At 43.3% G+C, this 21,058-nt stretch overlaps 2 protein-coding genes across 2 annotated transcripts in view; one reads left to right on the top strand and one right to left on the bottom strand.

The window, feature by feature from the left end:
- LOC110517709 (NLR family CARD domain-containing protein 3-like) overlaps positions 1-21,058 on the bottom strand; it is a 283,581-nt gene that overhangs the window by 212,507 nt on the left and 50,016 nt on the right. The gene's annotated exons all lie outside the window — the stretch shown is intronic.
- On the top strand, positions 761-20,932 carry LOC110518174 (NLR family CARD domain-containing protein 3-like). The gene is made up of 9 exons (XM_036973339.1): positions 761-911; positions 4,637-4,753; positions 5,041-5,125; positions 5,259-5,487; positions 5,862-7,653; positions 7,945-8,118; positions 18,422-18,595; positions 18,863-18,909; positions 19,335-20,932. The coding sequence occupies exons 1-9, from the start codon at positions 790-792 to the stop codon at positions 19,886-19,888; spliced, it is 3,294 nt and encodes a 1,097-aa protein (XP_036829234.1). The 5' UTR covers positions 761-789; the 3' UTR covers positions 19,889-20,932.

Below are 21,058 nucleotides of genomic sequence, written 5' to 3'. Positions count from 1 at the left end.
GAATTATTGTGGATCTGTTTTAACAACAACCAACATGTTGGATCTCTGTTTAGTTGTCACTGTGTTAACCACAACCAACATGTTGGATCTCTGTTTAGTTGTCACTGTGTTAACCACAACCAACATGTTGGATCTCTGTTTAGTTGTCACTGTGTTAACCACAACCAACATGCTGGATCTCTGTTTAGTTGTCACTGTGTTAACAACAACCAACATGTTGGATCTCTGTTTAGTTGTCACTGTGTTAACAACAACCAACATGTTGGATCTCTGTTTAGTTGTCACTGTGTTAACCATAACCAACATGCTGGATCTCTGTTTAGTTGTCACTGTGTTAACAACAACCAACATGTTGGATCTCTGTTTAGTTGTTACTGTGTTAACCACAACCAACATGTTGGATCTCTGTTTAGTTGTTACTGTGTTAACCACAACCAACATGTTGGATCTCTGTTTAGTTGTCACTGTGTTAACCACAACCAACATGTTGTATCTCTGTTTAGGGGTCACTGTGTTAATCACAACCAACATGCTGGATCTCTGTTTAGTTGTCACTGTGTTAACCACAACCAACATGTTGGATCTCTGTTTAGGGGTCAGTGCTCTAAAATGAGTCTCTCTGGGGAGAGAGAGGAGGGGGGCCCTGCCTCTAAAATGAGTCTCTCTGGGGAGAGAGAGGAGGGGGGCCCTGCCTCTAAAATGAGACTCTCTGGGGAGAGAGAGGATGGGGTCCCTGCCTCTAAAATGAGTCTCTCTGGGGAGAGTAAGGAGGGGGTCCCTGCCTCTAAAATGAGCCTCTCTGGAGAGAGAGAAGAGGAACCTGCCTCTAAAATTAGTCTCTCTGGGGAGAGAGAGGGGGTCCCTGCCTCTAAAATTCGTCTCTCTGGGGAACATCACACCAAAGCTAACAGGTGAGATAACACTTTTTGAAATAATTTATATTTGTTCATTTCCAAAATGTTCACAGTTGTTTTTTCATCAGAAATGGTTGCTTATGGTTACCTTAAATATTACTGTTCTCAGATAATCAGTTAATAGATTTGAGATGGGTATATCTTTATCAAATTATTATTACTATTATTACAGTCCTCTTTTTCAAGATGTGGCCGAATATAAAACAGACAGAATACATTTTTAACAGAAGATTATACATTTTCTGACAACATTTTGTTTCTAAATGGCTGCTGGGTAATTTGATATGCATTGAAATCTTCGTTCGTAGACATCGGATTGAGTGAAAGCTGCGCAGTTTCACTGAGTTAGAAAACAAATGGACAGGTATAGCTCATTGATTTCTAGATCTGACGCAGTTGCTACCTCAGATTATGAGCCTAGCAGGTGTTGTGAATGAGATATGTAGTACCCACAGAAGGCCACAGGGAGGAGCAAGAGAGCTATAAACCCATACTGTTTTTGTCTTAAAATCCCCAAACTTAACAATCAATCAAATGTATTTATAAAGCCCTTTTTACATCAGCAGATGTCACAAAGTGTTATAGAGAAACTCTAACCTTACCTATTTTAGCCCTAACCCTAGGTATAATCTATTATTATATTATTGTGAGACATGGCCTTGTGTTTCTGTACTGTCTATAACTACCTTAACAAACAGTGACTTATTATTATTATTATTATTATTATATGATTTATTACCTATTTTAGCTTTAACCCTAATTCTAGGGTAGGTTAGCTAGAAAACTTTTACAAACTATATTAGTAATAATATTATGTTAGTAAATACCATTATAGTACTAAATAGCATTTAGATTATTTTGTTCATCTAAACCTGTCTCAGTATTTTGCTGTTTTTGTTTTGTTATTTTATTATATTTATTATTGTAAGGCAGAACACTTGATCAACAAGCCACATCTGTTTTATTTTTCATATGTGGTTTGAACTGGGTGACCAAGTAACCTCTATGTGAAAGTCTAGCAATTGGCGTGGGAAAGATGGGGCAGGTTAGAGATCTAAGGAATTAACCAGAAAAATACACTTTATTTCTCAGCTGCCCCACCAATGTCTGTCCGTGAATGAATTACGTTTAATTGCTAAATATTTCCTGTAGACATAAGACCACGAAGCATCAGTTACAGGCTACAAGCAGCAATATGATGGACATAAAATAGCATGCAACCACAGACTACATGTCCCATGATTTTCTAAAATGGTCACTCATTTCTTTAGTTAGCTGTATATCTCCTATTAGGGCTGTGTTGCTTTTGGGAGAGAAAAAAAGTGACTATAGCAGGTATTGAACCCCGGGTAAATAATCACTAGTCAGAACCTCAACCTCAACCTTAGTATACAACCTTAGTATAAAATATATATATATAGTATATCAACCTCAACCTCAACCTCAACCTTAGTATACAACCTCAACCTCAACCTTAGAATACAACCTCAACCTCAACCTTAGTATACAACCTTAGTATATAGTATATATATATATATATATATATATATATATAGTATACCAACCTCAACCTTAGTATACAACCTTAGTATATAGTATATATATATATATATATATATAGTATATCAACCTCAACCTCAACCTTAGTATATCAACCTCAACCTCAACCTTAGTATACAACCTTAGTATATAGTATATATATATAGTATATCAACCTCAACCTTAGTATATAGTATATATATATATATAGTATATCAAGCTCAACCTTAGTATATAGTATATATATATAGTATATCAACCTCAACCTTAGTATACAACCTTGGTATATAGTATATATATATATATAGTATATCAACCTCAACCTCAACCTTAGTATATAGTATATATATATAGTATATCAACCTCAACCTTAGTATATAGTATATATATATATAGTATATCAAGCTCAACCTCAACCTTAGATGCATTATAAAATATTTTCTTACTTAATATCTCATATTGGGACAAAACAGCCTCGGAATAGAGAAGACACCAATAAAGTACATCATGAATCCCTCGCGTTTAGTAAATTTACTTCAACATGGCCCTCACTTTCGCGAGAAGGAAGGATGCTCGCTGCTGCTGACAACACAACCTTTTTAGTGGGGCTGAGTTGACTACTAGAGAGAGAAGGCAGAGTGGGTCTCTGCTGGTTGATGAATTTGACAATGACAAGGAAAATATGTTTTTCTCAGCAAGAAGTGACTGAATTAATGTTCAGGCTTATAAATAATCATTATAGTAATGAAGTATAACAATAATTCAAAACATGAGTATAAAAACAGGTAATAATAAACATGAATCATAATTATATTACTTCACAGTAATCTGTTAAATGCTTTTTCAGTCCTTCCTCTTGTGTTAGCAGTGTGGAAAGGGACAGGAAGAAGCCCTCTTGTGTTAGCAGTGTGGAAAGGGACAGGAAGAAGCCCTCTTGTGTTAGCAGTGTGGAAAGGGACAGGAAGAAGCCCTCTTGTGTTAGCAGTGTGGAAAGGGACAGAAAGAAGCCCTCTTGTGTTAGCAGTGTGGAAAGGGACAGGAAGAAGCCCTCTTGTGTTAGCAGTGTGGAAAGGGACAGGAAGAAGCCCTCTTGTGTTAGCAGTGTGGAAAGGGACAGGAAGAAGCCCTCTTGTGTTAGCAGTGTGGAAAGGGACAGGAAGAAGCCCTCTTGTGTTAGCAGTGTGGAAAGGGACAGGAAGAAGCCCTCTTGTGTTAGCAGTGTGGAAAGGGACAGGAAGAAGCCCTCTTGTGTTAGCAGTGTGGAAAGGGACAGGAAGAAGCCCTCTTGTGTTAGCAGTGTGGAAAGGGACAGGAAGAAGCACACAGGAGTTTTCCTGTGAGGGGAGTGGTGGTGTATCCAGGGAGAAACTGATCTTCTGAAATGTCATTTGTGGTCTTATGCTCCCATCTATTGGAATTATATAGCAACTGCAGTAGTACTGAATAATGTGTAATTCCTTACTAAAGTAGTAATTACTCAGAATTGCGAAATATGACATTTTCTAGTTCATTTTCCCACTAACAACAATAAAATAACAATGTATAGTATAACAAACAATGCACCTGACAAACCAAAAACACCATACATTTAGTTAATTATATATATAATTATTTATTTAGATGGGTGACATTATCTGCCAAAGTAGCAGCCCTGTAGACAAAGAAGAGGTCTCCAGTAGATACCAAAACTTTCAACGGACATTTTCTCAAAAGTGAGGTTACAAGTTCATCAACGTTCAAAGCAGAATTACTTTCCCATTGTTCCTCATCTGTAGTGTCTGATATAGCATTATCTAGCCCTCAGTCTCTACTTTTATCCAATCTGGAAAACAACATTTCAAATGTTGCTAAATGAGACCGAATCGAGCCGGCCAGAAACATTTGAGAGTGAGGCAGATATTTAGCATTCAGCAAAACCACATGATTATTTGTCTCTTTGAATTGATACCATCAAGTGATAGATTTTAAACAAATACATGTCTGACATTGAACAACCCCATGCCATGATTAGATAGTGATAAAACACACCAATCTCTTTCCTAATTCCTTTAAACAATAAAAGCTAATTTACGAACATTTCCGAAAAGTGAGATATTGCGTTTTGGAATGAAACTCTTCTTATGTTGCCCCATCTGAGCTCAGAGTAGATGAGAGATGTAATGTTTGTCTCTGTTGTGTTGAAGTCCAATCAAGCAGAAGAGACCAGCCTCCCCTGTTCCCAGCTGTGTGTCCATGAAGAGTGACTGGTCTATGGTTCAACCTCTAACCTTTAGAGAGGGAGACTTTTCTACTGAACAAAGGTAAGAAGAACTCATGGGTCCTGGTCAGTGAGTTAAACAACACTGTCTCTAGTCATTTCTCCTCTCACATTTTCCCATTTATTGTTGTTGTTTTCATAATCCATAGGCTAATCATTTTGTCCATTTGCATAGTCCTAAAACAATATTAAACAAACACAACATTCCCTCCGTGTGTGTGTGTGTGTGTGTGTGTGTGTGTGTGTGTGTGTGTGTGTGTGTGTGTGTGTGTGTGTGTCTGTGTGTGTACTCCCTGGATGAGGAGATGTAATCTCATGTTTTGTCCACAGAAACCAACAGGAGAGATCAGAGTCAGAGATTCTCAGTGGTCAGTCTTCCCAGAGTCATCAAACAGACCTGGCCTCCATATTCAATGTATGTGGTCCTGTTATATACATTTGTTTTTGTTTACCTCAAGTAAAGTTGATCTGTCAATCATTCATTAATGTGTTAATGAGAAAGCATTTAGTCTCTTGCTTAACTTATTTATTTACTTGATTTATTTCAGTTGCTTGAAGAGAAAATTATGACATTTGTGAAGAACGAGCTGAAGATGTTCAAGAGGATTCTTAGTCCAGAACTCCCAGAAGGCTTTGAGAGTCAGAAGCAGGATAAGGAAGTGGTGGACCCTGAAGATGAGCAGCAGGAGAGCAGTGCCAGAGAGGGGGCTCTGAAGATCACACTGCACATTCTGAGGAAAATGAACCAGAAGGAGCTTGCTGACACACTGGAGAAATGTAAAATCTGTCTGCCTCATGTTGAATTATGTTTTATAACATTTAAAAGCTGTAGCTAAAGTACAGCTAAAGTAGCTGTGTAACTCAATGATATTGTAGCAGCCTTAACACAACACCTAGTGACCTCATCAAGTAGCAGCAGGGATGTGTTGTGGTGATTAATTTAGAGAGAGAGAGAACGTTAATAACACCATCAATAATATCAATAATAATATAATCAGTCATACCAGTCTGTAATGCATTATGAAATCATTCACACATTTATACAGTCAGTTAAGATAATAAATTATTATAATTTAAAACTTTATAATAGTCCTTCAATACTGTAGGCATTAAAACAGACGTAATATTAATATCCTCTGTGTTATTTCTAGATTCAGATGACCCTGCTGTGATTTGCCAACGTGAACTCAAATCTAATCTAAAGAAGAAGTTTCAATGTGTATTTGAGGGGATCGCTAAACAAGGAAACCCAACACTCCTCAATAAGATCTACACAGAGCTCTACATCACAGAGGGTGGAACAGGAGAGGTCAATAATGAACATGAGCTGAGACAGATTGAGACAACAACCAGGAAACAGGCAAGACCAGAGACTGCAATCAAATGTAACGACATCTTCAAACCCTTAACTGGACAAGACAAACTTATCAGAACTGTGCTGACAAAGGGAGTCGCTGGCATTGGAAAAACAGTCTCTGTGCAGAAGTTCATTCTGGACTGGGCTGAAGGAAAAGCAAATCAGGATGTCCAATTTGTATTTTCATTCCCTTTCCGGGAGCTGAATTTGATGAAAGAGGACAAACACACTTTGATTGAACTTCTTAATCACTTCTCAATGGAAACCAAACAATCAAGAATCTCCAACTACGACAAATACAAAGTTCTGTTCATCTTTGATGGTCTGGATGAGTGCCGACTGCCCCTAGACTTCCAGAAGAACAAGATCTGTTGTGACGTCACAGAGTCAACCTCAGTGGATGTTCTGCTGACAAATCTCATTAAGGGAAATCTGCTTCCCTCTGCTCTCCTCTGGATAACTACCCGACCTGCAGCAGCCAATAAGATCCCTTCAGGGTGTGTTGACCAGGTGACAGAGGTACGAGGGTTCAATGACCCACAGAAGGAGGAGTACTTCAGGAAGAGATTCAGTGATGAGGACCTGGCCATCAGAATCATCTCACACATAAAGACATCAAGGAGCCTCCACCTCATGTGTCACATTCCTGTCTTCTGTTGGATTTCTGCAATAGTCCTTGAACACATTCTGAAACATAAGAGAGAAGAGATGCCCAAGACTCTGACTGAGATGTACACACACCTTGTGGTGTTTCATACCAAACAGAAGAATGAAAAGTATCTTGGGAAAGAAGAGACAGGTCCACACTGGAATAAAGAGAGCATTCTGTCACTGGGAAAACTGGCTTTTCAACAGCTTGTGAATGGCAATCTGATTTTCTATGAAGAAGACCTGAAAGAGGCTGGCATTGATGTCAATGAAGCTTCAGTGTACTCAGGATTGTGCACACAGCTCTTTAAAGAGGAATGTGTGCTGTACCAGGACAAGGTGTACTGCTTCGTGCATCTGAGCATTCAGGAGTTTCTGGCTGCTGTATATGTGTTCCTCTCATTCATCAACAACAATGAGAATCTAATGGACAAACTGCATTCAACGTCCTTTTCTGTGAAGAAAAGGCGCAAATGTAAAGTTACTGTCTACAAGAGTGCTGTGGATAAAGCCTTACAAAGTGAGACAGGAAACCTGGACCTTTTCCTCCGCTTCCTTCTGGGCCTCTCACTGGAGTCCAATCAGAAGCACTTACGAGGTCTACTGACAAAGACAAGAAGCAGCTCACAGAGCCATGAAGAAACAGTCAAGTACATCAAGGAGAAGATCAGGGAGGATCTCTCTCCAGAGAGGAGCATCAATCTGTTCCACTGTCTGAATGAACTGAATGACCATTCTCTAGTGGAGGAGATCCAAAGCTACCTGAGCTCAGGAAGTCTCTCAGAAGCCAACCTGTCACCTGCACAGTGGTCAGCTCTGGTCTTTGTGTTGCTGACTTCAGAAAAGGAACTGGATGTGTTTGACCTGAAGAAATACTCCAGATCAGAGGAAGGTCTTCTGAGGCTGCTGCCAGTGGTCAAAGCCTCCAGAGCTGCTCTGTGAGTAAATAAACTTACATTTAAGTACTAATCATAAGGAATAAATATTCAGTTTAGAGAAATATGTATTAAAGTGTTTATATAATATTATATTGAAAAACATATTGAATAAATGCATTGATTTTCATATTAGTATAACATTATGACCATTCAATTCTAGGAGACGGAAGATGAATCTATGTGTTGTTTGAGAGAATAAACCAAATGCATCTGCCATCTGCCATTGTCCTTCTACACTACTGGTGTTAAATGAACAGTGTGTTTGTGAAGTCATGATGATCTCTTTGTCAGGCTGTCAGACTGTGGAGTCACAGAGGAAGGCTGTGCTTCTCTGGTCTCAGTTCTGAGGTCAAATCCCTCACACCTGAGAGTGCTGGATCTGAGTAACAATGACCTGAAGGATTCAGGAGTGAATCTGCTCTCTGCTGGACTGGGGAATCCCCACTGTAAACTGGAGACTCTGAGGTCAGTATTCCTGTAGTTGGTCAACAAGTGATAACTGTTCACCAGATCCACATGTGTTTACCAGGCACACATATTCCGCACCATATGTGTTTGGAAGCTAACAGTTTTAAAATCGGTGGTATTCTCTAGCGTTTTGGATCCAAGATGGCGTAGCAGTCAGACGTCTTTGTCCTTCGTCTTGTCGTGTCCCATGTATATATATTTTTGTAGCTTTTTCTTAACATATCTTTTATATTTTTCTAAACCGTTACTTCAAAATACTCTCCTGCAACCACCTCACCCAATGTGGTGTGGACCTGCTTTTTCTCTAACGGATTTTTCTTTACCTTTTATCTTTTTATTACTGGAATCTCTCCAACATAAACTAGCCAGCTAACTAGCCAGCTAACTAGCCAGCTAACTAGCCAGCTAACGGTCATCAACTACCTTTATCCCGGACAACTCTCGCCAGTCTGTACAGCGCGACTCAAACCATAGCTAGTCTGACTTATTCTTCTCCATATCTCCTGATTCCAAGCTCTGAACCTATTTTAAAAAAATATATATATATACTTTTTTTTCATCTGGAATTATAGCAGCTTAACTGAACGCACAGCCACTAATCTTCGACCTGATAGCTGACGCACATTGAGCTGCTGTTGTAAGAGGCCCTTCGGACATATTTCTTTGGCCACTATACATATTTTGCCAACTGGCCTGGTTTACCACACTGCTGATCCGTCCACTGATGTAACTGCACGAGGGTGGCACAACAGACTTTCCTCTGTTGCGTCATCCCTCTAAGGCCTTTCTGTTAGCCTGCTAGCCCCGTGCCGCTAGTTTTCCTGAAGCACTGGACTCGTATGATCACCCGGCTATGCATGCCTCTCCCTAACGTCACCATGCCTTGTCCATTGCTGTTTTGGTTTGTAACAATTGTTTTATTTCACTGTAGAGCCTCTAGCACTGCTCAACACGCCTCGGCTAACAATTTAGTTCCCACTCCCACACACGCAGTTACATCACCTGGTTTAAATGCAATTTCTAGAGACAATATCTCTTTCATTATCACTATATGCACAGGTTTGCTCCCACTGTATTCACATCCTACTGTACCTTTGTCTGTACATTATGCCTTGAATATATTCCAGAAACCTGCTCCTTTTACTCTCTGTTCTGAACGTACTAGACATCCAGTTCTGTTAGCCTTTAGCCTTTAGCCTTTATCCCACTCCTCCTCTGTTCCTCTGGTGATGTAGAGGTTAATCCAGGTTCTGCAGTGTCTAGCTCCACTCCCATCCCCCAGGCTCTCTCATTTGTTGACTTCTACAACCGTAAAAGCCTTGGTTTCATGCATGTTAACATTAGAAGCCTCCTCCCTAAGTTTGTTTTATTCACTGCCCTAGCACACTCCACCAATCCGGATGTCCTAGCCGTGTCTGAATCCTGGCTTAGGAAGACCACCAAAAACCTTGACATTTCCATCCCTAACTATAACATTTTCAGACAAGATAGAACTGCCAAAGGGGGCGGTGTTGCAATCTACTGAAAAGATAACCTTCAGAGTTCTGTCTTACTATCCAGGTCTGTACCCAAACAATTCGAGCTTCTACTTCTAAAAATGAACCTTTCCAGAAACAAGTCTCTCCCCGTTGCCGCTTGCTATAGACCCCCCTCTGCCCCCAGCTGTGCTCTGGACACCATATGTGAATTGATTGCCCCCCTCTGCCCACAATTGGTGGCTGACTAAATACTTTTTTGCCCCACTGTAACCCCAAATCCGTAAACACGGGCACCCTCATAAATGTCATCCTAACTAACTTGCCCTCCAAATACACCTTTGCTGTTTTCAACCAAGATCTCAGCGATCACTGCCTCATTGTCGGCATCCGTAATGAGTCTGCGATCAAAAGACCACCCCTCATCACTGTCAAACGCTCCCTAAAACACTTCTGTGAGCAGGCCTTTCTAATCGACCTGGCCGGGGTTTCTAATTGACCTTATCCCGACAGTAGAGGATGCCTAGTTATTATTTAAAAGTGCCTTCCTCACCATCTTAAAGAGGCATGACAATTCAAAAAATGTAGAACCAGGAATAGATATAGCACTTGGTTCACTCCAGACCTGTCTGCCCTTGACCAGCACAAAAACATCCTGTCGCGTTCTGCATTAGCATTGAATACCCCCCGTAATATGCAACTTTTCAGGGAATATAGGAACCAACATATACAGGCAGTTAGGAAAGCTAAGGCTAGCTTTTTTAAACAGAAATTTGCATCCTTCAGTACAAACTCAAAAAAGTTCTGGGACACTGTAAAGTCCATGGAGAATAAGAGCACCTCCTCCCAACTACCCACTGCTCTGAGGCTAGGAAACACTGTTACAACCGACTAATCCACTATAATTGAGAATTTTAATAAGCATTTCTCTACGGCTGGCCATGATTTCCACCTGGCCACCCCTACCCCGGTCAACTGCCCGGCACCCTCCACAGCAACACGCCCAAGCCCCCACCATTTCTCCTTCACCCATATCCAGATAGCTGATATTCTGAAAGAGCTGCAAAATCTGGACCCCTACAAATCAGCCGGGCTAGACAATCTGGACCCTCTCCTTCTAAAATTATCTACCAAAATTGTTGCAACCCCTAATACTAGCCTGTTCAACCTCTCATTTGTATCGTCTGAGATTCCAAAAGATTGGAAAGCTGCCACGCTCATCCCCCTCTTCAAAGGGGGAGACACTCTAGACCCAAACTGCTACAGACCTATATCCATCCTAACCTTCATCTCTGAGGTCTTCGAAAGCCAAGTTAACAAACAGGTCACTGACCATCTCGAATCCCACAGTACCTTCTCCTCTGTGCAATCTGGTTTCCGAGCCGGTCACGGGTGCACATCAGCCACGCTCAAGGTACTAAACGATATCATAACCGCCATCGATAAGAAACATTACTGTGCATTACTGTGCATTTATCGACCTGGCCAAGGCTTTCGACTGTGTCAATCAGGACATTCTTATTGGCAGACTCAACAGCCTTGGTTTCTCAAATTATTGCCTCGCCTGGTTCACCAACTACTTCTCTGATAGAGCTCAGTGTGTCAAATTGGAGGGCCTGTTGTTCGGACCTCTGGCAGTCTCTATGGGGGTGCCACAGGGTTAAATTCTCAGGCCGACTTTCTTCTCTGTATACATCAATGATTTCGCTCTTGCTGCTGGGGATTCCCTGATCCACCTCTACGCAGACGACACCATTCCGTATACTTCTGGCCCTTCTTTGGGCACTGTTATTAACAAACCTCCAGATGAGCTTCAATGCCATACAACTGTCTTTCTGTGGCCTCCAAATGCTCTTAAATGCAAATAACACTAAATGCATGCTATTCAACCGATCATTGCCCGTACCTGCCCGCCCATCCAGCATCACTACTCTGGACGGCTCTGACTTAGAATACGTGGATAACTACAAATACCCAGGTGTCTGGCTAGACTGTAAACTCTCCTTCCAGACTCATATTAAGCATATCCAATCCAAAATTAAATCTAGAATCGGCTTTCTATTTTGCAACAAAGCATCCTTCACTCATGCTGCCAAACATACCCTCGTAAAACTGACCATTTTACCGATCCTCGACTTCGGCCATGACATCTGTAAAATAGCCTCCAACACTCTACTCAACAAACTGGATGCAGTCTATCACAGTGCCATCCGTTTTGTCACCAAAGCCCCATACACTACCCACCACTGCGACCTGTACGCTCTCGTTGGCTGGCCCTCGCTTCATACTCGTCGCCAAAACCACTGGCTAAAGGTTATCTACAAGTCTCTGCTAGGTAAACCCCTGCCTTATCTCAGCTCGCTGGTCACCATAGCAGCATATAACTCGTAGCACGCGCTCCAGCAGGTATATCTCACTGGTCACCCCCAAAGCCAATTCCTACTTTGGTCGCCTTTCCTTCCAGTTCTCTGCTGCCACTGACTGGAACGAACTGCAAAAATCACTGAAGCTGGAGACTCATATCTCCCTCATTAGCTTTAAGCACCAGCTGTCAGAGCAGGTCACAGATCACTGCACCTGTTCATAGCCCATCTGTCTACATCCCATCTATCTACCTACCTCTTCCCCATACTTTATTTATTTATTTATTTTGCTCCTTTTGCACCACAGTATCTCTACTTGCACATCCATCTTTTGCACATCTACCATTCCACTGTTTAATTGCTATATTGTAATTTACTTTGCCAGCATGGCCTATTTATTTCCTTAACTCCCATATTTTACCTCATTTGCACTCACTGTATATAGACCTTTTTTTCTTTTTGTTCTACTGTGTTATTGACTGTATATTTTGTTTATTCCATGTGTAACTCTGTGTTGTTGTCTGTGTCGAATTGCTGTGCTTTATCTTGGCCAGGTCGCAGTTGCAAATGAGAACTTGTTCTCAACTAGCCTACCTAGTTAAATAAAGGTGAAATAAATAAAATAAATAAAAATTGAGATAGAATGTTTCATATTAGTGTCACATTAACTCAAGGTGGGTGGAATCAGGCGCAGAGAGCAGGTTTCAGTGATTCAACAGTTTATTCTCCGGCGCACAAAAAACACGGTCAACCCAACATACAGGGTGAAATAATCCAACACAGGATCAAAAATAGACCGGAGAAAATAACACAGACGTATTCCACCAAACACATGAATACAAACAATCCCGCACAAAACAAGGGCGGGACAACCTACTACATATAAGGATGTTAATTAAACTAAAATACACACAGGTGAAACTAATAAGACAAAACCAACAGACAAACGAAAAAGGGATCGGTGGTGGCTAGTAGGACGGTGACGACGACCGCCGAGCACCGCCCGAACAGGCAGGAGAGCCAACTTCGGCGGAAGTCGTGACAGTGCCCCCCCCCTGACGCGCGGCCCCCGCAGCGCGCCGCCACCGTCCTCGAGGACGACCCGGAGGACGAGGTGCTGGGCGATCCGGGTGGAGGCGGTGGAAATCTCTCAGGAGAGAAGGGTCCAAAATGTCCCTCACCGGAACCCAGCATCCCTCCTCCGGACCGTACCCCTCCCAGTCCACGAGGTACTGTAGGCCCCCCACCCGGCGTCTCGAATCCAGAATGCCCCGAACTGTGTACGCCGGGGACCCCTCGATGTCCAGGGGGGGCGGAGGGACCTCAGACCTCTTCTTGCAGGGGACCAGCCACCACCGGCCTGAGGAGAGACACATGAAACGAGGGGTTAACACGGTAATACCTAGGAAGTTGTAACCTGTAACACACCTCGTTTATTCTCCTCAGGACTTTGAACAGCCCCAAACACTGCGGCCCCAGCTTCCGACAGGGCAGGCGGAGGGACAGGTTTCGGGTCGAGAGCCAGACCCTGTCCCCCGGTGCAAACACGGGGGCCTCACTGCGGTGCTGGTCAGCGCTCCTCTTCTGCCGTTCTCCCGCTAACCGTAGTGAGTCCTGAACGGCTTTCCAGGTGTCCTTGGAGCGCTGTACCCATTCCTCCACCGCAGGAGCCTCGGTCTGGCTCTGATGCCATGGGGCCAGGACCGGCTGGTAACCTAACACACACTCAAAATGGGACAAGTTAGTTGAGGAGTGGCGTAGGGAGTTCTGAGCTAGTTCAGCCCAGGGAACATACCTTGCCCACTCACCAGGCCGGTCCCGGCAATAGGACCGCAGAAACCTGCCCACATCTTGGTTTACGCGCTCCACCTGCCCATTACTCTCGGGGTGAAAACCTGAGGTTAAGCTGACCGAGACCCCCAGTCTCTCCATAAACGCCCTCCATACTCTGGACGTGAATTGGGGACCCCGATCAGAAACAATGTCCTCAGGCACCCCATAGTGCCGGAAGACATGGGTAAACAAGGCCTCAGCAGTCTGCAGGGCCGTAGGGAGACCGGGCAACGGGATGAGACGACAGGACTTAGAAAACCGATCCACAACGACCAGGATCGTAGTACTTCCCTGGGACGGGGGAAGTTCGGTAAGAAAGTCCACCGATAAGTGTGTCCACGGCCGTTGTGGAACGGGGAGGGGTTGTAATTTCCCTCTAGGCAGGTGCCGAGGAGCCTTGCTCTGAGCACACACTGAGCAGGAGGAGACATAAAATCTCACGTCTTTAGCTAGCGTGGGCCACCAGTATCTCCCTCTCAGACTCCGCACTGTCCTCTCGATGCCAGGATGACCCGAGGAGGGGAGAGTATGAGCCCACCGAATCAGCTTGTCCCGGACCCCCCTCGGCACGTACTGAGTCCCCACTGGACAGTTAGGGGGGGCCGGCTCTGACCGTGAGGCCTCCTCTATCTCCGCGTCCACCTCCCATACCACCGGTGCCACGAGACATGACGGTGAAATGATGGGAGTTGGCTCAACGGGCCGCTCCTCGGTATCATAGAGGCGGAACAGCGCGTCGGCCTTGGTGTTTTGGGAGCCTGGCCGGTATGAGAGGGTAAACCGGAACCTGGTAAAAAACATGGCCCATCTAGCCTGACGTGGATTTAGTCTCCTCGCTGCCCGGATATACTCGAGATTACGATGGTCAGTCCAGATGAGAAAAGGGTGTTTAGCCCCCTCAAGCCAATGTCTCCACACCTTCAGAGCCTTGACTACAGCTAACAACTCCCGGTCCCCCACATCATAGTTTCGCTCCGCTGGGCTGAGCTTGCTCGAAAAGAAAGCACACGGGCGAAGCTTGGGTGGCACGCCCGAGCGTTGGAACAGCACGGCTCCGACCCCAGCCTCGGACGCATCCACCTCCACTATGAACGCTAAAGAGGGGTCCGGATGCGCCAACACGGGCGCATTGGTGAACAGCTCCTTCAAACGAGTGAAGGCTCTGCCCGCCTCTGCTGACCAGCGCAAGCGCACCGGTCCTCCCTTCAGCAGTGAGGTGATGGGAGCAGCCACCTGACCAAAACCCCGGATAAACCTCCGGTAGTAATTGGCAAACCCTAAAAACCGCTGCACCTCTTTCACCGTGGTCGGAGTCGGCCAATTACGCACGGCTGTAACGCGGTCATCCTCCATCACCACCCCGGAGGTGGAAATACGATAACCCAGGAAGGAAACGGACTGTTTGAAAAACTCACATTTCTCCGCCTTGCAATACAGGTCATGCTCCAGCAGTCGCCCAAGTACCTTACGCACCAGAGACACATGCGCCGCGCGTGTGGCAGAATAGATCAAGATGTCATCAATGTACACTACCACTCATCTCCTCCCCGGATACGCACCAGATTATACGCGCTCCTCAGGTCCAGTTTTGTGAAGAAGCGCGCCCCGTGAAATGATTCCACCGCCGTAGCGATGAGAGGTAGTGGGTAACTAAACCCCACTGTGATGGAATTTAGACCTCTATAATCAATGCACGGACGCAGACCTCCATCTTTCTTCTTCACAAAAAAGAAGCTCGAAGAGACGGGTTATGCAGAGGGCCGAATGTACCCCTGTCTCAGCGATTCAGCAACATATGTTTCCATTGCTACCGTCTCCTCCTGGGACAATGGATACACGTGACTCCTAGGAAGTGCAGCGTTCTCCAGAAGGTTTATCACGCAGTCCTCTCGACGATGAGGTGGTAATTGGGTCGCCTTCTTTTTACTGAAGGCGATAGCCAAATCGGCATATTCAGAGGGAATGCGCACGGTGGAAACTTGGTCTGGACTCTCCACCGTAGTCGCACCAATGGCAACTCCTCTACACCTACTTGAACACTCCTCTGACCTTAAGAGCCCCCTGTCGCCAGGAAATCACCGGATTGTGTTGAGCTAACCAGGGAACCGCCAACACCACTGGAAACGCAGGTGAATCTATAAGGAACAGACTAATCTGCTCCTTATGATCCCCTTGCGTTACCATGTCCAGCGGCACCGTAGCCTCCCTAACTACTCCTGACCCTAATGGTCGACTATCTAAGGAGTGCACGGGGAAAGGTAGGTCTAACGACACCAGGGGAATCCCTAGCCTTAACGCAATTCCACGATCCAAGAAATTCCCAGCTGCGCCTGAATCGACTAGCGCCTTATGCTGTAGAGAGGGAAAAAACCCAGGGAAAGAAGTTAATACATACACATGACTGACAGGAAGCTCTGGGTGAGTCTGGTGCTTACTCACCTGGGGTGATCGAGCAGTGCTCCGCCTGTCCTCCCGACTCCCAGACGAGTTCCTCCAGCACCGGTCTGACGTGTGCCCTCGTCGACCACAATTGGTGCGGGATTCTGTCACGTTAACTCAAGGTGGGTGGAATCAGGCGCAGAGAGCAGGTTTCAGTGATTCGACAGTTTATTCTCCGGCGCACAAAAAACATGGTCAACCCAACATACAGGGTGAAATAATCCAACACAGGATCAAAAATAGACCGGAGAAAATAACACACACGTATTCCACCAAACACATGAATACAAACAATCCCGCACAAAACAAGGGCGGGACAACCTACTACATATAAGGATGTTAATTAAACTAAAATACACACAGGTGAAACTAATAAGAGAAAACCAACAGACAAACGAAAAAGGGATCGGTAGTGGCTAGTAGGACGGTGACGACAACCGCCGAGCACCGCCCGAACAGGCAGGAGAGCCAACTTCGGCGGAAGTCGTGACAATTAGGTTACAGTACAGAATGTCACCTTTTATTTAAAGCTGTTCATACATATATATTTTACCGTTTAGTCTTAATTGTACAAACTAATTTAGTCAAAAGTTGAGTGTTTGGTCCCATATTCCATTCCTGCAGTGATTACATCACACTTGTGTGATTTACATCACAAGCTTGTGATTCTACTAACTTGTTGAATTCATTTGCAGTTTGTCTTGGTTGTGTTTTAGATTATATTTTTCCTAATAGAAACTGAATGGTGAATAATGTCCTATCATTTTGGAGTCACTTCACTTGTATTGTCAGTAAGAATAGAAGATGTTTCTGAACACTTCTACATTCATGTGGATGCTACCACGATTATGAATAATAATGTATGAATCATGAATGATGATGAATGAGAAAGTTACAGAGACACAAAGATCAAACACCCTCTGTTATTGGTAATGGTGAGAGGTTAGCATGTTTTGTTGTAGCCTCTGTTATTGGTAATGGTGAGAGGTTAGCATGTTTTGTTGTAGCCTCTGTTATTGGTAATGGTGAGAGGTTAGCATGTTTTGTTGTATTCTCTGTTATTGGTAAGGGTGAGAGGTTAGCATGTTTTGTTATAGCCTCTGTTATTGGTAATGGTGAGAGGTTAGTATGTTTTATTGTAGCCTCTGTTATTGGTAATGGTGAGAGGTTAGCATGTTTTGTTGTAGCCTCTGTTATTAGTAATGGTGAGAGGTTAGTATGTTTTGTTGTAGCCTCTGTTATTGGTAATGGTGAGAGGTTAGCATGTTTTGTTGTAGCCTCTGTTATTGGTAATGGTGAGAGGTTAGCATGTTTTGTTGTAGTCTCTGTTATTGGTAATGGTGAGAGGTTACCATGTTTTGTTGTAGCCTATGTTATTGGTAATGGTGAGAGGTTACCATGTTTTGTTGTAGCCTATGTTATTTGTAATGGTGAGAGGTTAGCATGTTCTGTTGTAGCCTCTGTTATTGGTAATGGTGAGAGGTTAGCATGTTTTGTTGTAGCCTATGTTATTGGTAATGGTGAGAGGTTACCATGTTTTGTTGTAGCCTATGTTATTGGTAATGGTGAGAGGTTAGCATGTTTTGTTGTAGCCTCTGTTACTGGTAATGGTGAGAGGTTAGCATGTTTTGTTGTAGCCTCTGGTATTGGTAATGGTGAGAGGTTAGTATGTTTTGTTGTAGTCTCTGTTATTGGTAATGGTGAGAGGTTAGCATGTTTTGTTGTAGCCTCTGTTATTGGTAATGGTGAGAGGTTAGCATGTTTTGTTGTAGCCTCTGTAACTTTCTCACTCATTATTATTCATGATTCTTTCATGATTTTTCTTAATCATGGCATCATCAGGATTATTTTATTATAGTTTAGAAACATGTTATCTACTCTCTTAGACAGAAAAGTACTCCACTCATCATCAATACAATCTAAATCTGATACCTCACTGTCTGTCTTCTGACTGATACTGCTTTTTAAACTGGTCTGGTCAGTCTACTATAATATTTGTACTACACATCTTACTATCTGCAGGCAATACTTTGATCATTTGTAATTTTTTATGATGATACACTATTTTATGAATAGATATGTCAGGTTTCAGGACACAGATGTATCTGAATATGTTGAAAAAATATACTGCCACTATTTTCACCACCAAAGAATATCAGTGTGGTTTTAATATGATTTGACTATTTGCAGGCTGTCACGCTGTCTAGTCACAGAGGAAGGCTGTGCTTCTCTGGTGTCAGCTCTGAGGTCAAACCCCTCACACCTGAGAGAGCTGGACCTGAGCTACAATGACCTGAAGGATTCAGGAGTGGAGCTGCTCTCTGCTGGACTGGAGGATCCACACTGCAGACTGGAGAAACTCAAGTATGTAGAGGGTTTATGTCAATGTTCATATCAGACATGTTTGACTTATCGGGCTAGTGAAGACAAACATTCTGACCACCACTTGGACAAAGTTATATCCTGACTGTTTGTGTGTGTGTGTGTGTGTGTGTGTGTGTGTGTGTGTGTGTGTGTGTGTGTGTGTGTGCGTGTGTGTGTGTGTGTGTGTGTGTGTGTGTGTGTGTCTTTGTGTGTGTGAGTTCCCGTGTGTCTCTAAATTACTGTCTGTTCTTCTGCTTACCGCTACAGTGTGGAACATGGTGGAGAGTACACAATGAAACCTGGGCTTAGAAAATGTGAGTGTTGACTGCTGTGAAGAATATGACTAAGAATAAGTCTTAATTCAAGTTCAGTCAAAGACCACCATCATTACTTACTTGGTCATATTAAATATCAGCTGTAGTTCTACAGAAGCAGAAATCAGGGACACCAAAGTTTACAAAGAGTTGTTTGACAATGTGTGTGTGGCATGTTCGTGATACATAAGAAATGTGTGTGTGTGTGTGTGTGTGTGTGTGTGTGTGTGTGTAATTAATGGGAATAAGTGTGTTTTATATTACCATACAGTATAACATATGATCATTCAACAAGTCTCAAGTTACCTTAACTTCTCCTTTTGATACCTAGAAACATCTACATTAAATGAATTTGTGAAAAGTGAGTTAACATTCTAATGTGAATGATGATGATTTCTAATATTGTGTCTGGTTTCATCCATCAGATGTCTGTGATCTCACACTGGACCCAAACACAGTATACCGACTCCTCTCTCTGTCTGAGGAGAACAGAAAAGTGACACTGAGGTCAGAGGAGCAGTCGTATCCTGATCACCCAGAGAGATTTGAGAACTATGAACAGGTGCTGTGTAGAGAGGGTCTGACTGGGTGCTGTTACTGGGAGGTAGAGTGGAGTGGGAGAAGGGTTGATATAGGAGTAACATATAAAGGAATCAGCAGGAAAGGAAGGGCTAATGACTTTTGTCTTGGATACAATGACACGTCCTGGACTCTTTTCTGCTATGACAACAGTTACATTGCCTGTCACAATAATAATCCCATTGCCATAGACGTCCGCCCCTCCAGCTTCCACAAAGTAGGAGTGTATCTGGACTGGCCAGCCGGCACTTTGTCCTTCTACAGAGTCTCCTCTGACACACTGACCCACCTGTACACATTCACCTCCACATTCACTGAGCCCCTCTATCCAGGGTTTAGGGTTTGGTATGAAGACTCCTCAGTGTCCCTGTGTCAAACACAACATGGTGTTTCACTCTAATCACGGTCATGTTCAGTAAGACACAATGGAGCAGCAATGTAGAATATCTCTCTAGTGTGTAAACCTCTCTATCCAGGGTGTTTGGTATGAATATCTCTCTAGTGTGTAAACCTCTCTATCCAGGGTGTTTGGTATGAATATCTCTCTAGTGTGTAAACCTCTCTATCCAGGGTGTTTGGTATGAATATCTCTCTAGTGTTTAAACCTCTCTATCCAGGGTGTTTGGTATGAATATCTCTCGTGCGTTAACCTCTCTATCCAGGGTGTTTGGTATGAATATCTCTCTAGTGTGTAAACCTCTCTATCCAGGGTGTTTGGTATGAATATCTCTCTAGTGTGTAAACCTCTCTATGAATGAAAAATATGTAGTAGCATTACTTTAAGGTTAATATAAATGATAGGTGTGTACAATCGTGTTACTCTGGTTGTGTAAATTGTTGTTTTCACATAACTCTGTACCTAATTCACCACGGCTGTGCACATCTTGTGTTACTCTGGTTGTGTAAATGGCTGTTTACACATAACTCTGTACCTAATTCACCACGGCTGTGCACATCTTGTCTGTTCCGAACAAAGTCTCTCCTCATCCTCTATTCTAAGAACCAACAGTTCTTGGTTCTCCTAAGAGAACACAGAGGATTCTGACTAGTTGGCCACCTCATCCACTAGATATGTGTTGGTTCGACACATTGAGTCAGTTGTGGTGGAACCAGCCATGACAAAGCATTAATAGGTTTACTATATGATACCTCTGTTGGTTTCTGTATGTCAGAGCTCTTGGCCCAACACTCAAGAGTGTTGGGTCGACCAGCCTCATTATTGCAGGGCTCTCAACGAGTCTCTTATGGGTGCAGTGATTCAGGGCAGGTGGAGCTGTTATGAGCCCCAAATCTTTACCAACATAAATCAAATCCCACCCAAAAATGGTGGCTTGCTTGTTGTGTATGTTATTTTGGCATTAAAACGTGACACATATCGGTTTGCAAACAATGTAATGTTTTATAATATATATATCACTGAATTAATACAGCTCTATAGAAACATTGTTTCTTTTTTGATTTCTTGAGTAAGGTAATTAAAAAAATGCAGGTGTTTCAGCCCAGCTCAGTGATTTTTAGTGGTGGTGGTGGGGCAAGACAGCAGAAAATACAAGCGTTGCGCCTTGATTGA

This window comes from Oncorhynchus mykiss, unplaced genomic scaffold (assembly GCF_013265735.2).
Source record: "Oncorhynchus mykiss isolate Arlee unplaced genomic scaffold, USDA_OmykA_1.1 un_scaffold_231, whole genome shotgun sequence".
Classification (NCBI taxonomy): Eukaryota; Metazoa; Chordata; class Actinopteri; order Salmoniformes; family Salmonidae; genus Oncorhynchus; species Oncorhynchus mykiss.
Note: the sequence above shows the minus strand (reverse complement) of the source record. Positions and strands in the feature narration are given on the sequence as shown.

Coding starts and splice junctions, on each gene's coding strand:
- LOC110518174 (XM_036973339.1), top strand. CDS start 790: ATGAGCCTCTCTGGAGAGAGAGAAGAGGAACCTGCCTCTAAAATTAGT. Junction 4,754..5,040: donor GACTTTTCTACTGAACAAAG/GTAAGAAGAACT, acceptor TTTTGTCCACAG/AAACCAACAGGAGAGATCAG. Junction 5,126..5,258: donor ACCTGGCCTCCATATTCAAT/GTATGTGGTCCT, acceptor GATTTATTTCAG/TTGCTTGAAGAGAAAATTAT.